This window comes from Solanum stenotomum, chromosome 12, assembly GCF_019186545.1.
Source record: "Solanum stenotomum isolate F172 chromosome 12, ASM1918654v1, whole genome shotgun sequence".
Classification (NCBI taxonomy): domain Eukaryota; kingdom Viridiplantae; phylum Streptophyta; class Magnoliopsida; order Solanales; family Solanaceae; genus Solanum; species Solanum stenotomum.
In genome coordinates this window covers 13,725,937-13,746,504 of record NC_064293.1, presented here as the reverse complement: position 1 = coordinate 13,746,504, position 20,568 = coordinate 13,725,937, and the positions used below count along the sequence as shown (strand labels likewise).

General features: G+C 35.4%; 1 protein-coding gene across 2 annotated transcripts; it reads right to left on the bottom strand.

Moving 5' to 3' along the window:
- Positions 1 to 272: 272 nt before the first annotated feature.
- Positions 273 to 15,955, bottom strand: LOC125848146 (auxin response factor 8-like). 2 transcript variants are annotated; one of them, XM_049527956.1, is made up of 14 exons: positions 15,430 to 15,955; positions 15,084 to 15,196; positions 14,885 to 14,983; positions 14,731 to 14,787; positions 14,474 to 14,629; positions 14,307 to 14,391; positions 9,543 to 9,633; positions 9,269 to 9,433; positions 9,058 to 9,180; positions 4,520 to 4,595; positions 2,820 to 2,967; positions 1,326 to 2,320; positions 1,048 to 1,238; positions 273 to 780 (listed from the first exon to the last, which is right to left on the bottom strand). In XM_049527956.1, the coding sequence occupies exons 1-14, from the start codon at positions 15,473 to 15,475 to the stop codon at positions 603 to 605; spliced, it is 2,523 nt and encodes an 840-aa protein (XP_049383913.1). In that variant the 5' UTR covers positions 15,476 to 15,955; the 3' UTR covers positions 273 to 602. The 2 variants fall into 2 exon arrangements, with proteins under 2 accessions (XP_049383913.1, XP_049383914.1); XM_049527957.1 differs by having other exon boundaries at positions 15,084 to 15,193; positions 15,430 to 15,911.
- Between the last annotated feature and the right edge of the window lie 4,613 nt (positions 15,956 to 20,568).

Genomic DNA, 20,568 nt, shown 5'->3' with positions numbered 1-20,568 from the left:
GAGTGTAATAGCTCCGCTAATGGATATGGTTAGAGAAAAGAAACTTTAATAATTTGAAATGGAGTACACTAATCCTCATGTTTCTTTAACAAATTCATTACAAGTCTTAATTGAATAAAAATACCTTTCACATTGTCAAGTAATCTTCATCTATTGTTGCAAGTTACCCTGGCTTACCAATAAATAAATTTTTGGTGACTTGGCATCAATCAAAAAATTCTTGAACTAATATGAAAACATCAGAAACATTTGCCTACAGGAAAGACCAGATGTAGATCCTCAACTGCTTCTTTGTCTGAAAGGTAGAAGCGCAATAACAAGTTTTAACACTTTCGAGATTCTTAGTATAAATCACGTCTCATCTTGAGCCGTTATACTAACTTGTACAACAGGATTACAATGAAAACTACACCATACAAATGGAAGATGCCTCAAGTCCTATTACAGCTAGATCCAAATACAAAATACAACATACAATTGGGAGATGGACCAATTAGACGAAAGCTAAAGAAGCCAGGTTACGAGGCAAGAAATTTGAATTTCTGACCCTTGAGAAGATCGAGAATCAGAATTAGTCCTCTTCTTTTAAAGCATTACAACAATCAGTACTCCAGCGATCCAAGAGATGGCATTCCAGAAATAAGATCTCGATCATCAGCACTAGTGCTGCTCATCCTTTCAACCACTCCACGGTTCAGGGATTCAGGCTCTTCCTTTCCCAGCTTCTGCACATCTTCGGGTGAAAGGATTTTTATATACCAGACGTTATTGACAAACGCCCTGAAAATACCATGCCAGGGAAATAAAGAGAAGATTATAATGTTATAATAGGACTAAAGAAAAGCCACTTCTGAAAAGATTGAACACTACCACAGGGCTGAATAGATATAAATCATGTGAAGGTAATGCTAAACAAGAAAAAGCAACCCCATAAATAAAAAAGTTGTGACACAAGGAACAAGTTTAAAAACATGTGGTCTTCCTTCTGTCATAGTGGAAATTTAAGAAAAAGTTACATATTAAGTCTTCCCACAACTGGACACTTACTCCCATGGGTCGTCTCCAAGGAGAAGGATATCATTCTCCCTGTCAACAAATACAAGCTGCCAGCCTGATCTTTGAGGGTCTTCAAGGAACCCCTCAATACCGAACATCTGCCCCAATTCCCGTCGCAGCTCATGATAGCTGTGGAACTGGGTGATATCCAGTGACCTCCCAACACACCCCGATTTGTAAACCTGCATAGACAAAAAACAATACTCACATGATTGTCAGATGAACTAAATGCCAATGAAATATTCGACCTTAAACAGCAGCACTAGCACCTTGACAAATGTATGGGTTGCATTTGGTGGATCAATTTGTCCTGCATTGTGCAACAACTCAGAAGAGTCTTGCACATAACCATATAGAGAATTCTGATATCCAGAAGCCCCAAGTGGCATTAAGGACATATCAGCACATGTAGTAGTAACATTAGACACTGTGGTCGGAAGGAGATGCCCTGAAGAATCAACATTAGCACCAAAAAGCGCTTGATTCTGGGAATCCAAGTTACAATTTTCCCTAGGATTGGAAGTATCTTTCCCATATCTTGGGAGTGGTGATGAGTTGGAGCACGTATTTAGTTGTGACTCTGTAAATTTTGACATCCAGGACTGTTGAGACGGTTGCTCTATGATCACAGACTGACCAGTTCTATTGATATTCAATGAATTACTACTTCCTTCAGAACACAACGAACCTAGCATATTTTGCACGCCTGAAGGGGCAACAGATGCTGAAAACTTTGAGTTCAAATCTGCAAAATCTGCTTTCAAAAATGGAGAGGAAACATTTGATGGTTGCCTCTGCTGGAGCTGGTCGTGCGGGATTTGGAATGCTTCTTGGTAAGTGTGTTGGTGAGCCTGTTCCTCTGACTGATTATTGGATTGATGCTGTGATTGCCTTTGAAGGTTCTCTGACAACATTTGGGTTTGAGCAGGCAGCATATGCTGATGAACTGCTTGCTGCATTATTTGCTGCTGCTGCTGCTGATGCAGAATGGAATTATCAGTACTTGCATGTTGGAGATATTGGACAGGCTGCTGAAACTGCATTAATTGCTGTTTCATCAAATCTCCACTCCCAAAACTTTGCAAGCCAGTAGCCAGCATAGCTTGATAGTGCTGATTAATATCATTTGGGAGAATTGTTGAATCCACTCTCTGTTGCATCCAAGGAAGCATGCCAAAAGACTGAAGATTCATTGAATGAGGTCCTAGCTCACCAGTATTCCCTCTTAGCCATGCCATTCGATTAATAGCTTCATTGTTACTATCTGCAAAAGCAAAGGAGAAAAATGACTAGTATAGCTTCAGGAACGAGAATAGGTTGCTATCTGAACAATGATACTGCTTAAACTCGTGTTTATTCCTTCTATCATGGCTATTTGGGTGGAGAAGAGAGGATGAAGAACTATTGGGGGTTAAAAGAGACGGGGTTGTTTGGTTCAAAACCAGGTTATCCTGGGATTATAACTATAAATATCATCCTATCTGGGATAAATAATCCCATGATTGTGACATTAAATCTATCCAAGTTTTAGGTAATCCCCTCAACCAAACACAAACACAGGTGTAGTCCCAAATTTAATACTGGGATAGACAATTAATCCCTCCACAAACAAACGGACCCTAAAACTACATAGGCCATTACTTTTTCTTTTTCTTTCTTTCCTGACAAGTTGTACTACAAACTTCACAATTTTACCAAAATAGAGAAAATATATGTTTTACAGCTTCAATTCTCTTATTACATGACCATGCAGTGTGCCATACCCTGATAAGATGATGTTCCTGGATAGAAGGGCCGCTTTAGCCTAAGAGGAAAAAGAGATGGATACATCGGAAAAGTAGTCAAAGGCTCAATCTCCCATAATGAGACCCTTGGTTGCCTCTCTCCTGCAGTTGACTCATCCCAACCAACCTATAATTTCAAGAAATTTGTTGTGTAAATATGAAGTGTTAGCAACAAAAGCAAACATTTTTCACCATACAAAACAGTATATGATTGGAGATCTGTAATTTCCTTGCTGCAGATTATAATTTTCATACAACTATTTGAAAGACTAAAATTAGAAGGAACAAAGCACTTGTAATATCTGATTTCTGCAGCTATGTGAAGTTAAGCTGTGGATACCTGATTTGGGTGTGAGTGCTGGGACATGGACAATAAATGCATATTACTGGCATATATGAGTATATATTTTGATTAATTAAAGTAATTAATTGAAACTAATAAGAACATTTTTTTTATAAACACCTAATATTTTATTCATAAGCACGTATAATAGAAAACTCTCTCACACACACACACATATATATGTGTGTGTGTGTGTGTGTGACATAAACCCAAAAATTAAGCCAAAATACCCAATCAATCTATATTGGTCAAACATCTAAATCCAGTGCGGATTCCAACCACACTCAATTGTGTGGGATCTCCACAGATGCATCAAGGATTTTGAAGGGTCTTAGCAACATAGACAGTAAGTGTGAGTCAAGTATATTCAATGCAGTAATGCACAAACCTTGCAGTGCAAATTAACATTCACATATATGCCAGATAGACATGGTGGGAGGAAGAACTTGACACGATACAGAAAGTTTGATGTTGCAGTATGGAAGTCGACCATCAGATGATATTTAGACACCAAACTATTTTTATTGAGGACTAGAGTACTGTAATTCAGACACCAAACTATTAAAATTTCAAGTTATGTGAATAGCTGATAAATGGTAAGCATTTGATCCTTTAGTTAACGAGAGACAAGCACGAGCAGCAGAAAATTAATTAAAGATATTTAACCTGGATATAAGCAAAGGCATATATCATAAGGCTGTGAGAAGTGATTTGGCAGTAGAAAACTAGACGTTAACCATGGGTAACAATTGAAGAAATAATATAAAGGGCATTAGTTTGATGATTCAGAGGTGGTTTGCAAGCAAACACATGAGAGAGAAAGAGAGGAAAGCAATTCAAAGTAGTCTTACAGAAATATTGTAAGCAATGCAATAAAAAAGAATTTGGTTCTGAGCACAAGAAAATGAAGATCTCAGTCCTCACAAATCCAAGCACGAGCAGGAGAAATACAGTAGACAAAACTTGTGCTATATATTGGTGAAGACTGGGAATTTGTCCAAAATATTCAACTTGATAGCATGAAAGTTGGGGAAACTACCAGGGTGGGAAAAAAAATAGAAAAGACTTTCTATCAAAAAGATGAAGATAAAAGTAAGACCATCAAGCCAACCAGTATTCCACTCAATGGCATGAGCAGGATCTAACCCGCACAATGTGTGGGTTCGACTTGAACACCACACCACCCCCGAACCCCAAGCGACGCAAAAGGAAAAGTGTGTAAAGCCTTCAAAAATTGAGACATGAATGGGAAAACTATGTTAACTGATATAGTTACAAAAGAACAAGAATAGCAAATAGAGAAATGCTAAAGGTAAAATAAAAATACACCATTTACCTTGACAGAACGCCAGTGAGAATTTGCCCAGCGAACTGGATCTAAGTCTCCAATCCCAGTAATTGTGCCCATGTATCTGAAAAATGATAGAACCACCTATAAGATTATCTATTGTAATGACAGAGCACTTACGTTAGCTGATGTTTTATGTCTAAGGATTTGAATGAAGATGTTGACCATCTTTTTCATTGCCGATTAGTTTTGAGGTTATGGTGGGATATCCTTACTTGGTTTGGAGTGCAATGGGTGATGCCAAGTACTGTAAAAGAGATGATGTTTAGCTGGAATTGCGGCAGACGGAGATGAAGGCACAAGGCTTGGAATATTGCTCCATTAGCACTTATGTGGGTTACTATGGCGAGAGAAACATCAAAGCTTTTGAAAAGATGGAAATGAATTATTTACCGCTAAGAGTAGCCTCTTATCCCTTCTTTTCCTTTTTTTGGTGCACCCATGAGATCCCATAGAAGATTGGGTGATTTTTTTGAAAACCATTTCTTCTTGTAAGTATTCTACTTTTTGGTATACCTCTTGAGCAGGGGCTTTTGTTTATGCCCACATATCCATAAACTCTTATCAGTTTTATCAACAAAAAAAAGGAGTTATCTAACAAATATAGAGGTTAAAGATTTCAATGACACCCACAAAGGTCGGGCACCAACTTACTAGCAATGAAAATTTTAGTTTAATTGGTTAAAAAAATGGTTTATTTATCAGAAGTAACCACCAATTTCATTAATTGAAACCCGAATGCAACTATGTTTTCGCCAGTATTAAACAAAAATTATATACAACTCTATGGCCAATGGAAAGCCATAGGGGTAATAAATGTAACACTCCGGAAATGTGTAGACTTAACTAGAGCTAAAATGAATGGGGTAAGGGTCTATGAAGAGGGCAAGGGCCTAAACTACCTAAGAAAAGTGAAGGAAAACGATTTTTCCTAAGGACCATTCGGCGATGGGGCAGCACCATCACCCAAGGCCATTGGTGATCAGCCAAATGGACCTCCCTCGCCTAGTGGGCAGCCTCCCCTTGACCTAGCTACTGGAATTTTGGGCGAACTAGGTCGGGGCTCGCCAATCCACTTGTCGCATCGCCCAAAGGTCCTCCTCCTCGCCCATGGGAAATGCTCCATGGTGGAGCATTCTGTAAAATTAGGCGAGCCAAGGGTCCATTAGGCGTATCGCCTAGTGCCCTTGGCAAACCAAGGAGGACCAAAGGGCGAGCAAAAAAGTGCAGCAGGCTGCTTTTAAAATTGAAGTTAGGGTCTTTTAGTAATCCCTCCAAAAATTGATCCCACATTGTTCTACTCTTTTCCCAATAAGTATATAACCTTTTTAGACTTGAAATTCCTCCAATTTGAGTCACTTTTAAAAGAAGACCCATCTCCTCTCCAAATATTCTCTCTCTAGAAACCCCCATTGAAGAAGAAGAAGAAGGAATTGAAGGCTAGGGCTCAAGAACTCAACTTTCCTACCAAAGTTCATGAAGAATCTTCAATGGTAGTTTTCATCCTTGGGTAGCTATCACCCAAGGAGTCCCTTCAAAAGCTTTTATCTCAAATCTAGAAATCCCCAAAAGCTATGGTTTCAACTCAACCCCATGGATTCCTTTCAAAATTGCTTTTAAAGGTTGAATTATGGTTGTTTATGAATGTATTACTGATTTTATATGAATTTCAACTTGATTTTCTCAAGAATCCATGAGTTCCCCAATCCTAGCTATGGTCCTTCTTTACATTAAAGAATGTTGTTGCAAGTTTGGTCCAATTGATTGGGTGTGAGTAGATTATGATGTGATTGCATGATTTTAGTATGATTCTACATGTATACTTGATTAACCTAAGATTCAAAGGTGAAATTGATGTGGCCTAGGGATATGTCATGAAAGAGGCAAATTGAGAGTTTAGATGTGACCTTCTAAGGTTGATGAATTGCCTTAGATTAGATCACCTAGACATGAATTGCTTATGAGTAAGAATGAAGCATGTGGTTAGTGTACCTTGAGAATTAGGTTTACATGATGACCATGTGAGGTAATGGTTGAGAGTAAAGCTTGTAATATGAAGATGACTTCTAGGACCTTAAGGGTAATAGCTAATATGAATGAGCTATGAATGATGAGGCATTTAAGATGAAAGCTATTATGCATGTTGAATTGTATATGGTATTATGGTGGAAGGACTTTACCCACATGACCTACAATATGAGTATATGACCTTATGCATGCATTGAATGAACTACTTGAATTACAATTATGTCCATGTCTAAGATGATGAATGCTAGATGTGTTGATTTGATATGGTCTATGATACTTGTGTGCAAGATATGAGAATTATGCATGGTTGTGATATTATGTACATACCTTATGAACACTTTGAGAGTGAAGTGTCTAAGATGATAATGTTGTTGTTGTGTCATTGAAAGGACAACCCCACACACACCCCATGCATGAACATGAATATGATGTATCTATGGTGTTAATTGAAAGTCTAGTTCTCATATGCACCTTTACACATTTCTATGCATGATATGTTCGTGACCATGATGATCCTATTGTGTTGATTGAAAGTTCATTCTCATGAGAATACATGATCATAATGTGAAAGTTTTCCTCACATATTAATGAAGATTCTAAGGTTGAAAGTCCATTCTCACCTACTTGAATCTATGAGCTATTTTATGAGTTGGGTTGAACGAAGGGTAAAATACTCCTTCAAACATGTAAATCCAATTTAAGACTAAACAAGTAATTTTGGGAAATAATGCTTAGCACCGAGTGGATATGGAAAGTGAGGTAGAGGCCCTCCCGTCAATACAAGAGGCCGGGTTCTCTAAATTATTCTCATGAGATGGAAGCTCCTCCGTCAATACAATAGGTCGGGTTTCTAGAAGCAATCTCCCTATCCCATAACTATGTGCCCACATAGGTCTTTAGCTAGTGGATCCACCTAAAAGCTAATACATTTAGTTCTACCTTAGGCAAGTAGGACACCCTTTTTCGGTGTGGGGTTACACGACACCGATTCCATGTAGCTCACATGGTCTATGTCGGTTAAGGCTATTTTCCCTCCATCAACAAGAAAGTGAGTTATGTGCTATGGTTCCTCAAAAGGATCTACTTAGTATGAGTGGTATTATGGGATGTCATTCATACATGGCACAAGTAGATTTGGAGAGTAGCCATGGTGTGTTTCTCTTATGTAAATGAACTATGAACATGAAACATGAACTATGATTAATGACTCCTCAAGAAGATCTACTTAGTATGAGTGAGGGTATGGGACTTCACTCATACATGGCACAAGTAGACTTTGAGAGTTGCCATGGTGTGGTTCCATTACATTATGATGATTTATGAATTAATGCATGCTCTATTTGGATTGTTGTTATGATTAATTTTCCTTGACATGAGCTAACGAATGTGAATGTTTCCTTGTCTATGAGTATTAACTATGGATGAGATTAATGTATGACAAGTATGAGGATGGTGACCTAAAAGTGGTACTTAGTGTAGATAGGGTTATGGGATCTTATTTATGCATGGCACAAGTATAACTTAGGGTTACTTATGTGATGATTCTATTATGATGAGATGATCTTGGTATTTGACTATGTATGTGCATTATGTCTTGTGATGATTGATATTTGCACTATGTCTATGATTGGAGACTATGCTTATGACTATGTTGTTATCCTTTGTGCTATGATGAACTATATATGAGTTGCCTTATGAGTGATGTTCTCCAACTCTTTCAAAGAAGATCTCCAAATTGGCATATAGCATGGTTTCAACTAAAATGTCCCTTTTTGCATGTTTCAATGATTTTTATGCATGGCTACCATACTTAGTGCATTCTTGTACTAACCCATATTTCTACATTTTCTATAAGTGTAGGGTTTGGTTCTTGAAGATGGTCTTCTATTGGTTCAAGCTTGGAATAGGTCATTCTCCTTGCTAGTTGGTGAGTCCGCAAGATTCGAGGACGAGTATCTTTACTTAGTAGTTTCCTTTAGTATGTCATTTGAGAACTATTGTAAGGGTTGTGTCCCTGTGTCCCTATTCGTTATTCGATTGTATTTAGATGGCTAAATGAGACAATGTCTAGACTCTCATTCTCTTTTATGAAAGACTTCGATTGTAAAGAAAAATTTTAATTCCGCATCATTCTATGACTTTTATGTTTATGATATGCTAAGGGCTTGTATGTGACCCCTTCGGAGTTAAGTACGCCGTGTTACGTCTAGGGGTACCCCTGGGTCGTAACAATAATTGTGCACCGTCATCCCAATTCATCATTTCTACATAATTAGACTTAATACTCCAACTATAATTCATGATGAAACAAAACATAGGAGAAGATACATATTTAAAAGCAACTAATCTGCAGTTAAGTTTAAAGCAGGTGCCCAATACATCAATAAGAAACTACAAGCCTACTTATATAGCACTTCAGACAGAATATGTGAGGAAATTTAACATCAAGAAATAAAAGGAAATCTTTCAACTTAAGATCAAACAACTTCATTCCATACCTTCGAACACTTGATTCTTCAGTTTCAAATAACATGCGAAAGCGCATTCCTACAGAAACGCGAGTGTGATATACAGCTTTGATGTATTTTGAAAGAGGTATAACAAATTCGGATGGGCTAGCCCTAACAAAATAAGCAAGTCAGTAAGCGAAAGTAAAAGAGGTAATAGATATAAATGAAAACACAAGGGGAGAGTACTGTTACGTACTACCTTGGGTTAAAAAAAACAGTGAAACAGCTATTAGTAGCAGCAGCATGAGCAGCAGCAGCAAGTAATCCGATGTGCATGCTATCACTAGATAGGACTGATGATGGCATCACAGTCTGTGGTCGAACTGCACGTCGAATTCCCAGAAGGAGCTGATTTTTCTCATTCCTGCACAGAACCGACTATCTCAAGAAAAAGCCTGGAGGGAAATGTCACGCTGGATGCAATAATATGAGAAAAATGTACAGTTGTGTCAAAAGAGGAGGTTAAACAGTACCAAATGAAAAGAACAGAATCTCCAGCAACAAGCCTTTTGGCGCTAACAAACACACTCCAGCCAGTGGTAAGAAGATGCCGCTTAGGCTGTCCTGCAGGCAAAAGGAGAAAACATGAACAGATGATAGCATACTTGGTACACATTTATCAGTTACACACCGTATTACACCATTCCTTCCACATCCAACCAGGAATCGTCCTTCTATCCAGCAAATTATCAAAACAAATTTTAGAAAGAAAAAAGGCCAAATACATACACAACCCCTTTAACTTGTCTCTAAATTTCATTTTGTCACTCCCACTCAATATAGTTTCATTATAACCCTCCAACTTCATCTTTCATGTACCATTTAAACACAAAATGCTAACTGGACAGATTGGTGAGATTACTCACCTTTTAAAGCGCATGAGAGATCCTTTTTATCGTTAATATTCGGCATTTTATTTGTTCAACAACTTTCTCCCCTATTTATTTCCTCTATCTTCTCTTCAACCCCATTTTTTCCTTCTATCTATTTTAGTTATCCATTCAGTTTCTTCATCTACCTCCTTTTTTATTTGACTCTCTTTGTGCTAAAGATAATATTCTTTTTATTTTAATTTATATAATTCATTTCATCTATATAAAATAAAATAAAATGTCAATTATATTCTACAATCTATGTTATAAAGGACATAATAAAATGTTAAAATAATAAGTAAAGAGCTAGATTGAGGAGAACGATATAATATCAAAATTTCGACTTATAATTACCAAAATGATGTCAAATATTTTGTTGATGCCACATAAACTGAAAAAGATGGATATATTTGTGGTAACATAAATTCAATGTTTATATTAACCTGTGTCACTAAATGATCTGAGCAATAAATTGTGTAATCAATTGAATATAGCTAATTAATATATATTCTTATATTGCTTAGAGATGATAAATTGATACAATTAATGTGAACGCCAAGTAAACCTAGATGAGCTAGAGAAAATAAAAATACGAGGCACTATTGAATTGGATGTTTTTTTACCTTTTCAATATCTGTCTAACACACGCTTAACACTTATACGGGGTAAAACTTAAAAATGTTTAAATGGTACATGAAAAATGGAGTTGGAAGGTTAAAATGAAACAAGGTTGAGTTGAAGTGCCAAAATGAAATTTAGGGGCAAGTAAAAGGGATTGAGTATGTGTTTGGCCAAGAAAAAAGGTTCCAATTTAAGTTAATGGGATTAGGATGACAAAAGAATCAATGAAGCAATATATCAAATTGCTTGCATAAGTCCATAAAGTTTCACATGTATCGTTTACATGTACCAAGAGTTTAAATAATTAAATACGACAACAACAAACCCAGTGTAGTCCCAAAAGGGGGGTCTTGGGAGGATAGATGTACGCAGACCTTACCCCTACCTTGAGGACGTAGAGATGCTATTTTCGAAAGACCCTCAGCTCGAGTAACGTACATCAGAGTAGCTAAGAGAAGAGGTAAAGAGGACATACAAAATAATAGATAAAACAAAACATAGCATTCAAAAGAGGACCAATAACAATAACCAACTAATATGATAACTGAAGCATATTAAATACTCCCTCCGTTTCAAAAAGAGTGGCCTAGTTTGACTTGGCACGGAGTTTAAGAAAATAAAGAAGACTTTTGAATCTTGTGGTCCTAAATTAAAGTTATGTCAAATGTACTAAATTGCCCTTTATTCTTGTGGCCTTAAACATGCCACGTGGAAAGCTGAAATTAAAATGTCACCAAAAAAGGAAAGAGGTCATTCTTTTTGAAACTAACTAAAAAGGAAAGGAGGTCATTCTTTTTTAAACGGAGGGAGTAATAAGTAGCAAAAGTGGCAAGACATGCCAACTACAAGACAAATCCTACTACTACTGGAATAAACCGAGAAACGGGTACAATGCAACCAACCTATCCTGCTAGAAAATGAAACAACACTCAACTACAAACTAACCTTTTGCCCTAATCCGCGACCTTCATGACAATCTAAGATCATGTCCTCGAAAAGTTGAACTGTGTAATGTCCTATTTAATCACCTCTCTCTAATACTTCTTTAGCCTATCTCTACCTATCCTAAAACCCACTATGGTCACACCTCCTCAATGAGGCCTCTGCACACCTCTTCTTCACATGTCTGAACCATCTCAATCTTGTTTCTCTCATCTTGTCCACCACGAAGAGCACTCCCACCTTATTCCGAATATCTTCATTCTTAATTTTATCTCTCCTACTATGACCACACATCCACTTCAACATCTTTATTTCCACCACACTATTCTTTTGGACATGAGAGTTTTGAACTGGCCAACACTCTATTCTATACAGCATAACCGACCTAACCACCAATTTGTAGAACTTTCCTTTAAATTTAGGTGGTACATTCCTATCACATAAGACTCTCGAGGCGAGCCTCCATTTCATCCACCCTGCACTAATACGATGTGTTACATAATCATTGACCTCCCTATTGCCCTGAATTAGGGACTGAAGATACTTGAAACCGTCTCTCTTGGGATGACCTTTGTATCTAGTCTCACTTCCACACCACCCTCGTGTGATATGTGATCAAACTTACACTCCAAGTATACAGTTTGTCCTGTTCAACTTGAACTTTTTAGACCCTAAGGTCTGTCTCCAAACCTCCAGGTTAGTGTTAACTTCGACGTGAATCTTGTTAGTCAATACTACGTCATCTGCAAATAACATACACCATGACACTTCACCTTGGATATGCCGCGCCAGTTCATCATTAAGGAAAAAATAAATGGACTAAGAGTCGATCCCTGGTGCAATCTCATCGTGATTGGAAGTGCTCTGAGTCTCTTTTCATTGTCATTACATGAGTCTTAGCTCCATCTTACATGTCCTTAATAACCCTAGTGTAAGCCACAAGAACATCTCTAGCCTCTAAGCATCTCCCTAGGACCTCCCCAGGCACTTTGTTGTATGTCTTTTCTAGGTCAATGAGCACAATGTGTAAATCCCTCCTTCTTCCTCTCCCAATATTACTCCACCAGTCTCCTCACAAGATGAATGGCTTCTAGAATAGAACACCCGACATGAATCCAAATTGGTTCTCGAAAATAGTCACACCCTTCCTCATTTCAACACCACCACTCTCTCCCACACTTCCATAGGGTGGCTCAACAACTTGATCCCCTTATAATTGTTGCAATTTTTAACATCACCCTTGATCTTATACTATGGAATCATTATACTCCACCTCCACTCTTCAAGCATTTTTGTTGCCTTAAAAATGACATTAAGCAACTCAATCAACCTCTCCAAAACCACCCTGCCTATGTTCTTTCAAATTCCACTGGGTTTTCATCTGGTCTAGTCGCCCTACTCTTGCACATCTTATGAATAATTAAATAATTAAATCTTAAGCAGAAATGAACACTGGTATGTTGTTGCGAAATAGAAATGAACATAAACTTAGATTTTTCACTATAATATTCTTTCTAGATAAAGTAGATTTACAACTGTAGTATTCTTTTGCCACCAATATAACAAGGAAATTGAACTCCTTAACCTTCTTGCAACACTGAAATGTGTAAACAAAAGATTTAGGGAGAGAGGGACTAGGCTAAAGTACTTATCCTGCTTCCATACTCCATGCACCATCACCCTAGGCCATGTACCCACCACCTATATTTTTTAGTGCAATTTCATACAATTATTAGATTTTGTCACCTACTTAACCTTCTTGCAACACTGAAATGTGTAAAAACTGATTTAGGGATAGAGGGACTAACTAATATACTTATCCTGCTTCCATACTCCATCCACCACCACCCCTAGGCAATCCATCCACCACCACCCCTAGGCAATCCATCCATCACCGCCCCTACCTTAGGCTATCCATTCACCTTTTTATTTTTTTAGTGCAATTTCATTCTACTTTATTTCTGTCACTTAATTTACTTTTGTGTGAGTAATAGTGGACAAAACATATCTGATTGAAGAATCACCGAATCAAAGTTTAAAATGTGAAGGTATAAGAATTTAAAATTTTCAGGAGTTGTGAAAGTAATATAAAATAATGTCATCAACGAATGATGTTAAACATTTTGGCACATCCTAAAATAGAGAGAAAATCATACAACATGCTAGAGGAAGTGATATCCCATTCCTTATCCTCTTTCACATCACTAAGAAAACAACTATACTATTGCCTGAGCCCACCCCTAAATGATCATCGAAACTCTAGGTGTACTTCAATTTTAGGAATCTTGATAAAGAAAAACTGACAAGTACTAACCGGATTATAGATAGACAATTAGACGCATCAAGATTAAAAAGAATGTTGGAGATTAAAGAGCAAAAGAAGGAAGCTATAAGTTCTCTTCTTTTATTTTTCATAACATTCTGTCAGTCCTTTTTCTCGGCATTGTTCCCCACTCAAATGAATAATAAGATGCGCGCACACATGAACATATGACACTGACACAATACATTTTTAATAATATAACAGTTTAGGGATGTATGACCTGGGAAACAACAGTACAACCCTACACAAAATAACAAGACCTGGGAAACAACAGTACAACCCTACACAAAATAACAAACTGGATGATTTAATTGGAAATTGCAACAGAAACAGAGATGAAGCACATGCCTAATTCATGACAGTGTCTAGCTTTTGCTCCATGAGTTAAAACACCCACCGGCTTTGAGATTACAGCTGAAGATACTCTAAACAATGTAAAGCTACAGAGAGCAATAAGGAAAAGAACATCTAGAGCTTGCCTCGGAAAATATGCCTGAACTTCCATTCAACATCATGCAGATCCCTTGCAATTAGTTCTTGGGCAGGTGGTGTCTGCGAGAAATCCTGAGTGCCAGTAGAAAAGACAACAATGTCAGGCATAGCACTAGAGCCAAGTGAAAATGACAACCATGGGATCAGTAATCACCAGAGGAGGAAAAACTTTCTCTGCGGCACGTCTAGGGACAGAAAAGCCACCATGTGTGCTAGTATCACTTGCAGTCAGCGTCTTACAAAAATAGTTAGTAGGCTGCTTGCTAGGGATTCCAAACTCAACAGGAAGATATGTATCTTTTTGTTCTTCCTGAAATCCAACACAGAGTATTTTTGAGACCCCATTCATAAGTAGTTGATGCAAAAAAGGCAATATTATTAAGAATCATTTATAGCAACACTCGGGTGTACCGGTGTCAAGGGCTGCAAAGTCATTTGTGCATATACTTCGTCTGTTTCAACATCTGCCTGAAATTTGACAAGTAATCAATTACCTATGCGCCTAATACAACTTGCATAGGAAATAGTAAATCACTAGAGAATTGGGAAAACAGATGAAACCCACATGCATTGTGACATTGTGGAGTTGACAGATCAACTGTGGCGACAAATTTGGGTAATTGGGTATATGTGCATCAACTTCTTTATTAGTTGTTGCAGCTACCTGTCACTCCATTCCAGTAAGGGAGCATCAGTAATTTGACTAATAATAGATTGTATCACTTTGTGTGATAAAGAATGAAATGTGATTGAAGGAGAAAGACCTGTTCACTATGACCCTGAGGAAAGTAAACAACTCGACTTCCGACTGTTGGTAGGCACACCAGAGGACCAGCACACGCATGCCATAGCTCTGAGTTCAAACACTTTTTCTCTACTTTCAGAATTAAAAATCCATCAGCAATAATTTAATTGACCTTAATTACAGATACTTAAGATAATCTCACTCACTAACCAACAAATATGGAAATCATCAACATATATTCCTTTTATCTTATTAGAACAAAAACAAAGTGTAACACAAACATACCGACAGTGATATACAAAAAGCCAAAATCCCCCAAAGAGAAGACAGCAAGGGAAGAAAAAGTATAAAGAAGTAGAAGATACCTCCTTCATGAGCCTGCTGACCCATTCCTGATGTTGAAAGCTTCATATATATTTATTTATTTATTTATTTAAAATCCACTTCCCTTAAAAATGTTAAGAAAATTATAGTACTAATACACTCAACACCCTTCTATGTAATTATCCACTCAATTACACAAAACCCTCAATTCCAACTCCAAAAACCAACTGAAACCCTATCTTCAAGATACCCCACCTCTTGCCCATTATGAATATGATCCCCTTACAATCTCCACATGCATTAACCAAAAAGTCCTTTAAAAAAACTTCTCTTTCTCCAATACTTCCATTAAATTGTGATGATACCCTTTTTCTTCAATTCAATAAGTTGATAGAATCTAAGCTGAGCTCAACTTCAGCTTTTTCTGATATCACTATCAGTTTTGAAGAGAGAGAGAGAGAGAGAAAAGGTGTGCTGTTAGTCTCTTTATACCCCACCCGACCAAGGTCGACCTGATAACAGTAGAGAGAGAGAGAGAGAGAGAAAGAAAAGAGAGGTAATAGTAATGCCTCATTTCTCTCTTTCTTGCTGTTATCAGAGGAAAGTTTGGGAGAAAGGAGATCGCAGCCGCTGAGAGAATCGTACGGGAGATCGTGGCCGTCCAATAGAGTTATGATTTGACAGGAGGCATGTGCTACCCATCCTTCAGTAGTCATTGTCAGAGTACGGAGCTTCAAATATAAAGTATTCAAATTGAAAGGGGAGAAGAAGCAAATCTAACTCTACTTAAAAAATAGTAATCATCTTTATTTTTAATAAAATTAAAAACCAATAATAATATCAACATATCCGGTGAAATAACTTAAAACTCTGGAAAGGGTAGATTATCGTTTTCTGGTAAACGCTAAAACTTTATTTTCGAAAAACGTTCAACTTAAGTAGATAATAAAAAAATAGTGTAAAAACTACAAGAAAGTAATAAAAATAGCTAAATAATTTACACAGTAGGAATTTACCTAATGCATACCTGAAGAGTAGAAGTTGGGACTCTAAAGAAAAACAATAACAAAATAGTGTGATAAACAACCTACAACAATAACTATAAGAGTACGACTAGTCCTCTACTAACCTTCTACACGATCTCCACTCTTTTCTATCTAGATTCATATACTCAGTAATATAAAGTTGTGTCATATCCTATCTAATCATCCCCCCTCCCCCAATATTTTTTTGGCTTACCTCTACCTTTCCGCGTACCCCTACAATCAATCTCTCCCACCTTCTGATCACTAGGGCGTTAGCACACTTCTTTATAGACTCAAATCATCTTAGTATCGTTTCCCTCATCTTATCCATAACAAAAGCCAAGATATATTTAATTTGCAATATAAAAAAAATAGTACTATAAAAATGATGTAGAATTTTATTTGTGATATTAAATAATTCAACTTTAAATTTGAATTTAAGATATTTTTAAAAATATGAAAAAGTTATCTATTATTTTCTCTCTATATCACTCACAAAATTTTAAAACACAACTCTAATTTTATATTTATGATGATCAAATACATACAATTCTAAATATTCATGACCAATCTTTTATGTATTAGTACGAATAAAAAAATTTAATGCTCCATTTGGTAAGAGCACTTTTCTGCCATACTGGAGCTGTACTTTTACCTGAAATAAATTAATTCCCCCCGCCTTCAAAGCCAGGGTGGGGTGGTTAAATTAAATTATTGAAATATGAATTAAAAAATGTGGACCTAGGTAAATATTACTATATAGTATAAATATTTTTCTTGGTGGGGTTGAGGCATGGTGAAACAGTCCATGCCCCTTACTCCTTGCTAGTCCTTTTGACTATAAGAGGGGACCATAACCAAATTCTTCTTTGTTCATATTTATATTTTTCTCATGATAGATGATAGATACTATGATGCTGTTTTGAAAAGGATTTTGGCATGATTAAGCATATGAGTATGTCTTTTTCAGGATGTCTAACAATTCCTTTACTATTTTTAGGTCTTGATTAGATGTTATTTAAATGTTAATTAATTAATTAGTTAGTTGTTGTTCTTTTTGCCACACACTAATTGGTCCCCCCACTAACAATTCCAACAATATGCAAAACTTGTTTAAATCTCTTTATTAACTAGATGGCAACAAAGGAATTTCTAATATAATTTCACATGTGAAGACGGAGAAGGATAGTATATATGCAGTTTTATTCTTATCTTGTGAAGATAAAAAAAAAAAAAGTAATTTTAATTACAGTGCTAATCAACTAATTAGTCTTAATATTGACCACATTATGTTGTAAGTAAGTAACAGTTGGTTGGTTTGTTAGTTAGAAAATTATTGTTCATTACAGTTCCATTGAATCGAACTGAAAGTTAGCCTATATATAAACTTGATGAGACAGCCTGTTCAGAATTTCAATCAAACAAGAAGTATGGTAATAAAAAATTATCGGAGTTGATTATTGGATCAGATTTATTTTCCTAAAGAGATTTGCTAGTTTCAATCCAAAAATAAAAGATATTTTCAGGAAAATTTTTCATTCACCAACCAAATATTAAAAAAAAATCATAAAATATTTTCTACTCACAAACCAAACATGAAAAATAGATTAGAAATTAACTTGCTTTTCAAAAAAACATTTTCCTTCGCGCCAAACACACCCTTAGCTTAACCAAATATATGTTAAGTATCAAACATATAGTGGTGGTGAAAGTCCTAACATGCTAAAATTAATAAGTAGTTTTCAAAAAGAAAAAAAAAAGTTTCATTCTTTCTTTGATAATTAAAATAACAAATATATTACATAAAATATTGTAGCTACTAATTTCTTTTTCTTTTTTTCCTACATGCTTATGAAAGGGGGACGATGAAAAAGGATTATGATTAAAGAAAAAAATATATATATACAACTCCAATTTCCCCCACAGCAATCTATAAAGAAGAAAGTTAAAGAAAATTGTCTCTATTTTATGGACCAACCTATGACCCAAAAAGGGTAGTTTGACACTCCTTTTCATATACACCACTAAAATAAATGCATGTCCTCTTAACATTCAAATAATTGGTCATTAGATTTTTGTGTGTCATCAATCATCAAGTACATAGATTCTATTGAATGGAAACAAAGGTTAAAAACTATTCCTACAATAATACTATCATATCTTCACTTCAAATCTAGATAGCTTAGTATATAAATTTTCACACTTCATTTTTTTTTTCAATTTAAACTTATTTTACCATAGTTATATTATAAAGATCCGTCTTAAATTGATTACATTTATATTGATCATCAACTTACCACAATATTCCTACTTTATTAAAGATCTAAAATTGATAATGTGAATAAATTCGTCAAAAATATCAAACATAAAAAGAACTACTTCTCGTCTTAGGAATCAACATGTATAAAGGAGTTCTCTTTTTGTCGGTTGGAATTTTTTCAATAATAAAACAACACTTTTGTTGGACAAATCTTCAAGAAAAAAGAAGAATTAATGAGTGTTTTCATGCTTTTACTTTTTTTTGATTTGTCTTTTCCCCAAAAACTACATAATTAAACGTCGCTAAAGTAATTTTAAAAAATGGATAGTGACTCTTTTAGTACTAGATTTATTAAGTAGGCAAACCTGAAACAGTAACACTAAATTAGAATCTTATAATTGTAGCCTAACCTCTTTTTACCTAACAAAATCATTTTAAGTTAATAATGTAAAGTTTGTTATAATTAATAATCGAAGTACTTTTATGTATTTTAGGCAAGAAGGCAATACGAGTTCTTTTTTAAATTTAGTCCAGAATATTCGAATCAATTTTATATAGAGTATAGTAAGTTTTTTTTTTTTTCATTCGGTGTTCGGAGTCTATATTAGAGCTCTGACTAAATTCGAATCGTGCATTGCAGGGCTCATTTTGAGATGACGCTCCCAACATAATTTTCTCCATACCTAGAACTCAAACTCGAGTTCTCTGATTAAGGGTGGGCACTTTCACTAGTGCACCATACCCATGTTGGTGTATAGTAAGTTGTCGATTATAGTTCTTTTATGGTATGGTGTGCCATGCTTATTTGACTAGGAATTTTACTAGTATAATTACATACATATATAGTTATGCATAAGCTTTCATATGCAGATATCATTTATATTTAATTTATAATTTCTGCCTCTCAATTCTCAGAGAGTATTTAAACTATATATTCCGTTCATTACACTTTGTTTAGTATTATTTTATTTTAAATTTGTCACAAAAAGATTTAATTTTATATTTCTCATATAAAATATTTTATGCACGAACATTATGTCATGTTTGGATGTGCTTCTGTCCTTAAAAAGAGTTCTCCGAAAGAGAGAATGAAAATCGAATTGTAATTGAAATTATAAATTTCAAAATATAATCATTTAAATGTTTTGGAACAGTTGATTCTCTAAAAGTGGGAACGAAAATCGAATCGTTATTGAAATTATAAATTTCAAAATATAATCATTTAAATGTTTTGGAACAGTTGATATTATGAGTTTCAAAATCTTTATTTTTTATTGAACTTTGTGTTAAGTCAATGGCGGCTCTACGAGTCTAAAAGAGGACAACAAATTTAGGCACCTAATTTGAGGAGCCTCATTTTTTAAAAAACAATAATAAGTTATAGATATTTATTTTTAAAGAAAAAAGTATTGGTATTATTTATAGAAATATTACTTTTCATATAAGAGAAAAGAATTAGTAAAAGTTTGACAAGTCTAGAATAATATGACTCAAGGAAAATAAATGAATTGGCTATAATAAACTTCATTTAAATAATTAAAAATCAAGGCCTCCAACCATCCGTTTGAGTTTAACTTTAGGCCATTTTGAGTTGTCTCGTGTCTAATAATAGAAGGGCAAATGAGTAATAAATTATTTGTGCAACACGTACATATATACGAGGATAAAAATATCAAACACTATTATTTCTATAAGATGTCGTGAGTTTGGAAGTAGTATTTATAAAAAAAAATAATATTTTTTTCAATTTTTTATATGGTATTCAATGTCTATATCGGAGTTTGACTATTTTGAATTTGCGTTGCATAGAACACCATTCGAAAAAAAACACTTCCTACCATAAATTTTTTCATATCCAACTCAAATTCAAAAACTTTTATTAAAGAAGGAATAAC

What these genes read in the sequence shown, in the direction of transcription:
- LOC125848146 (XM_049527956.1), bottom strand. Translation starts at nt 15,475, where the DNA reads ATGAAGCTTTCAACATCAGGAATGGGTCAGCAGGCTCATGAAGGAG. An exon ending in TCCACAATGTCACAATGCAT is followed by an intron (nt 14,788 to 14,884) that starts GTGGGTTTCATC and finishes GTCAAATTTCAG; the next exon opens with GCAGATGTTGAAACAGACGA. An exon ending in GAAGAATCAAGTGTTCGAAG is followed by an intron (nt 4,596 to 9,057) that starts GTATGGAATGAA and finishes ATCATTTTTCAG; the next exon opens with ATACATGGGCACAATTACTG.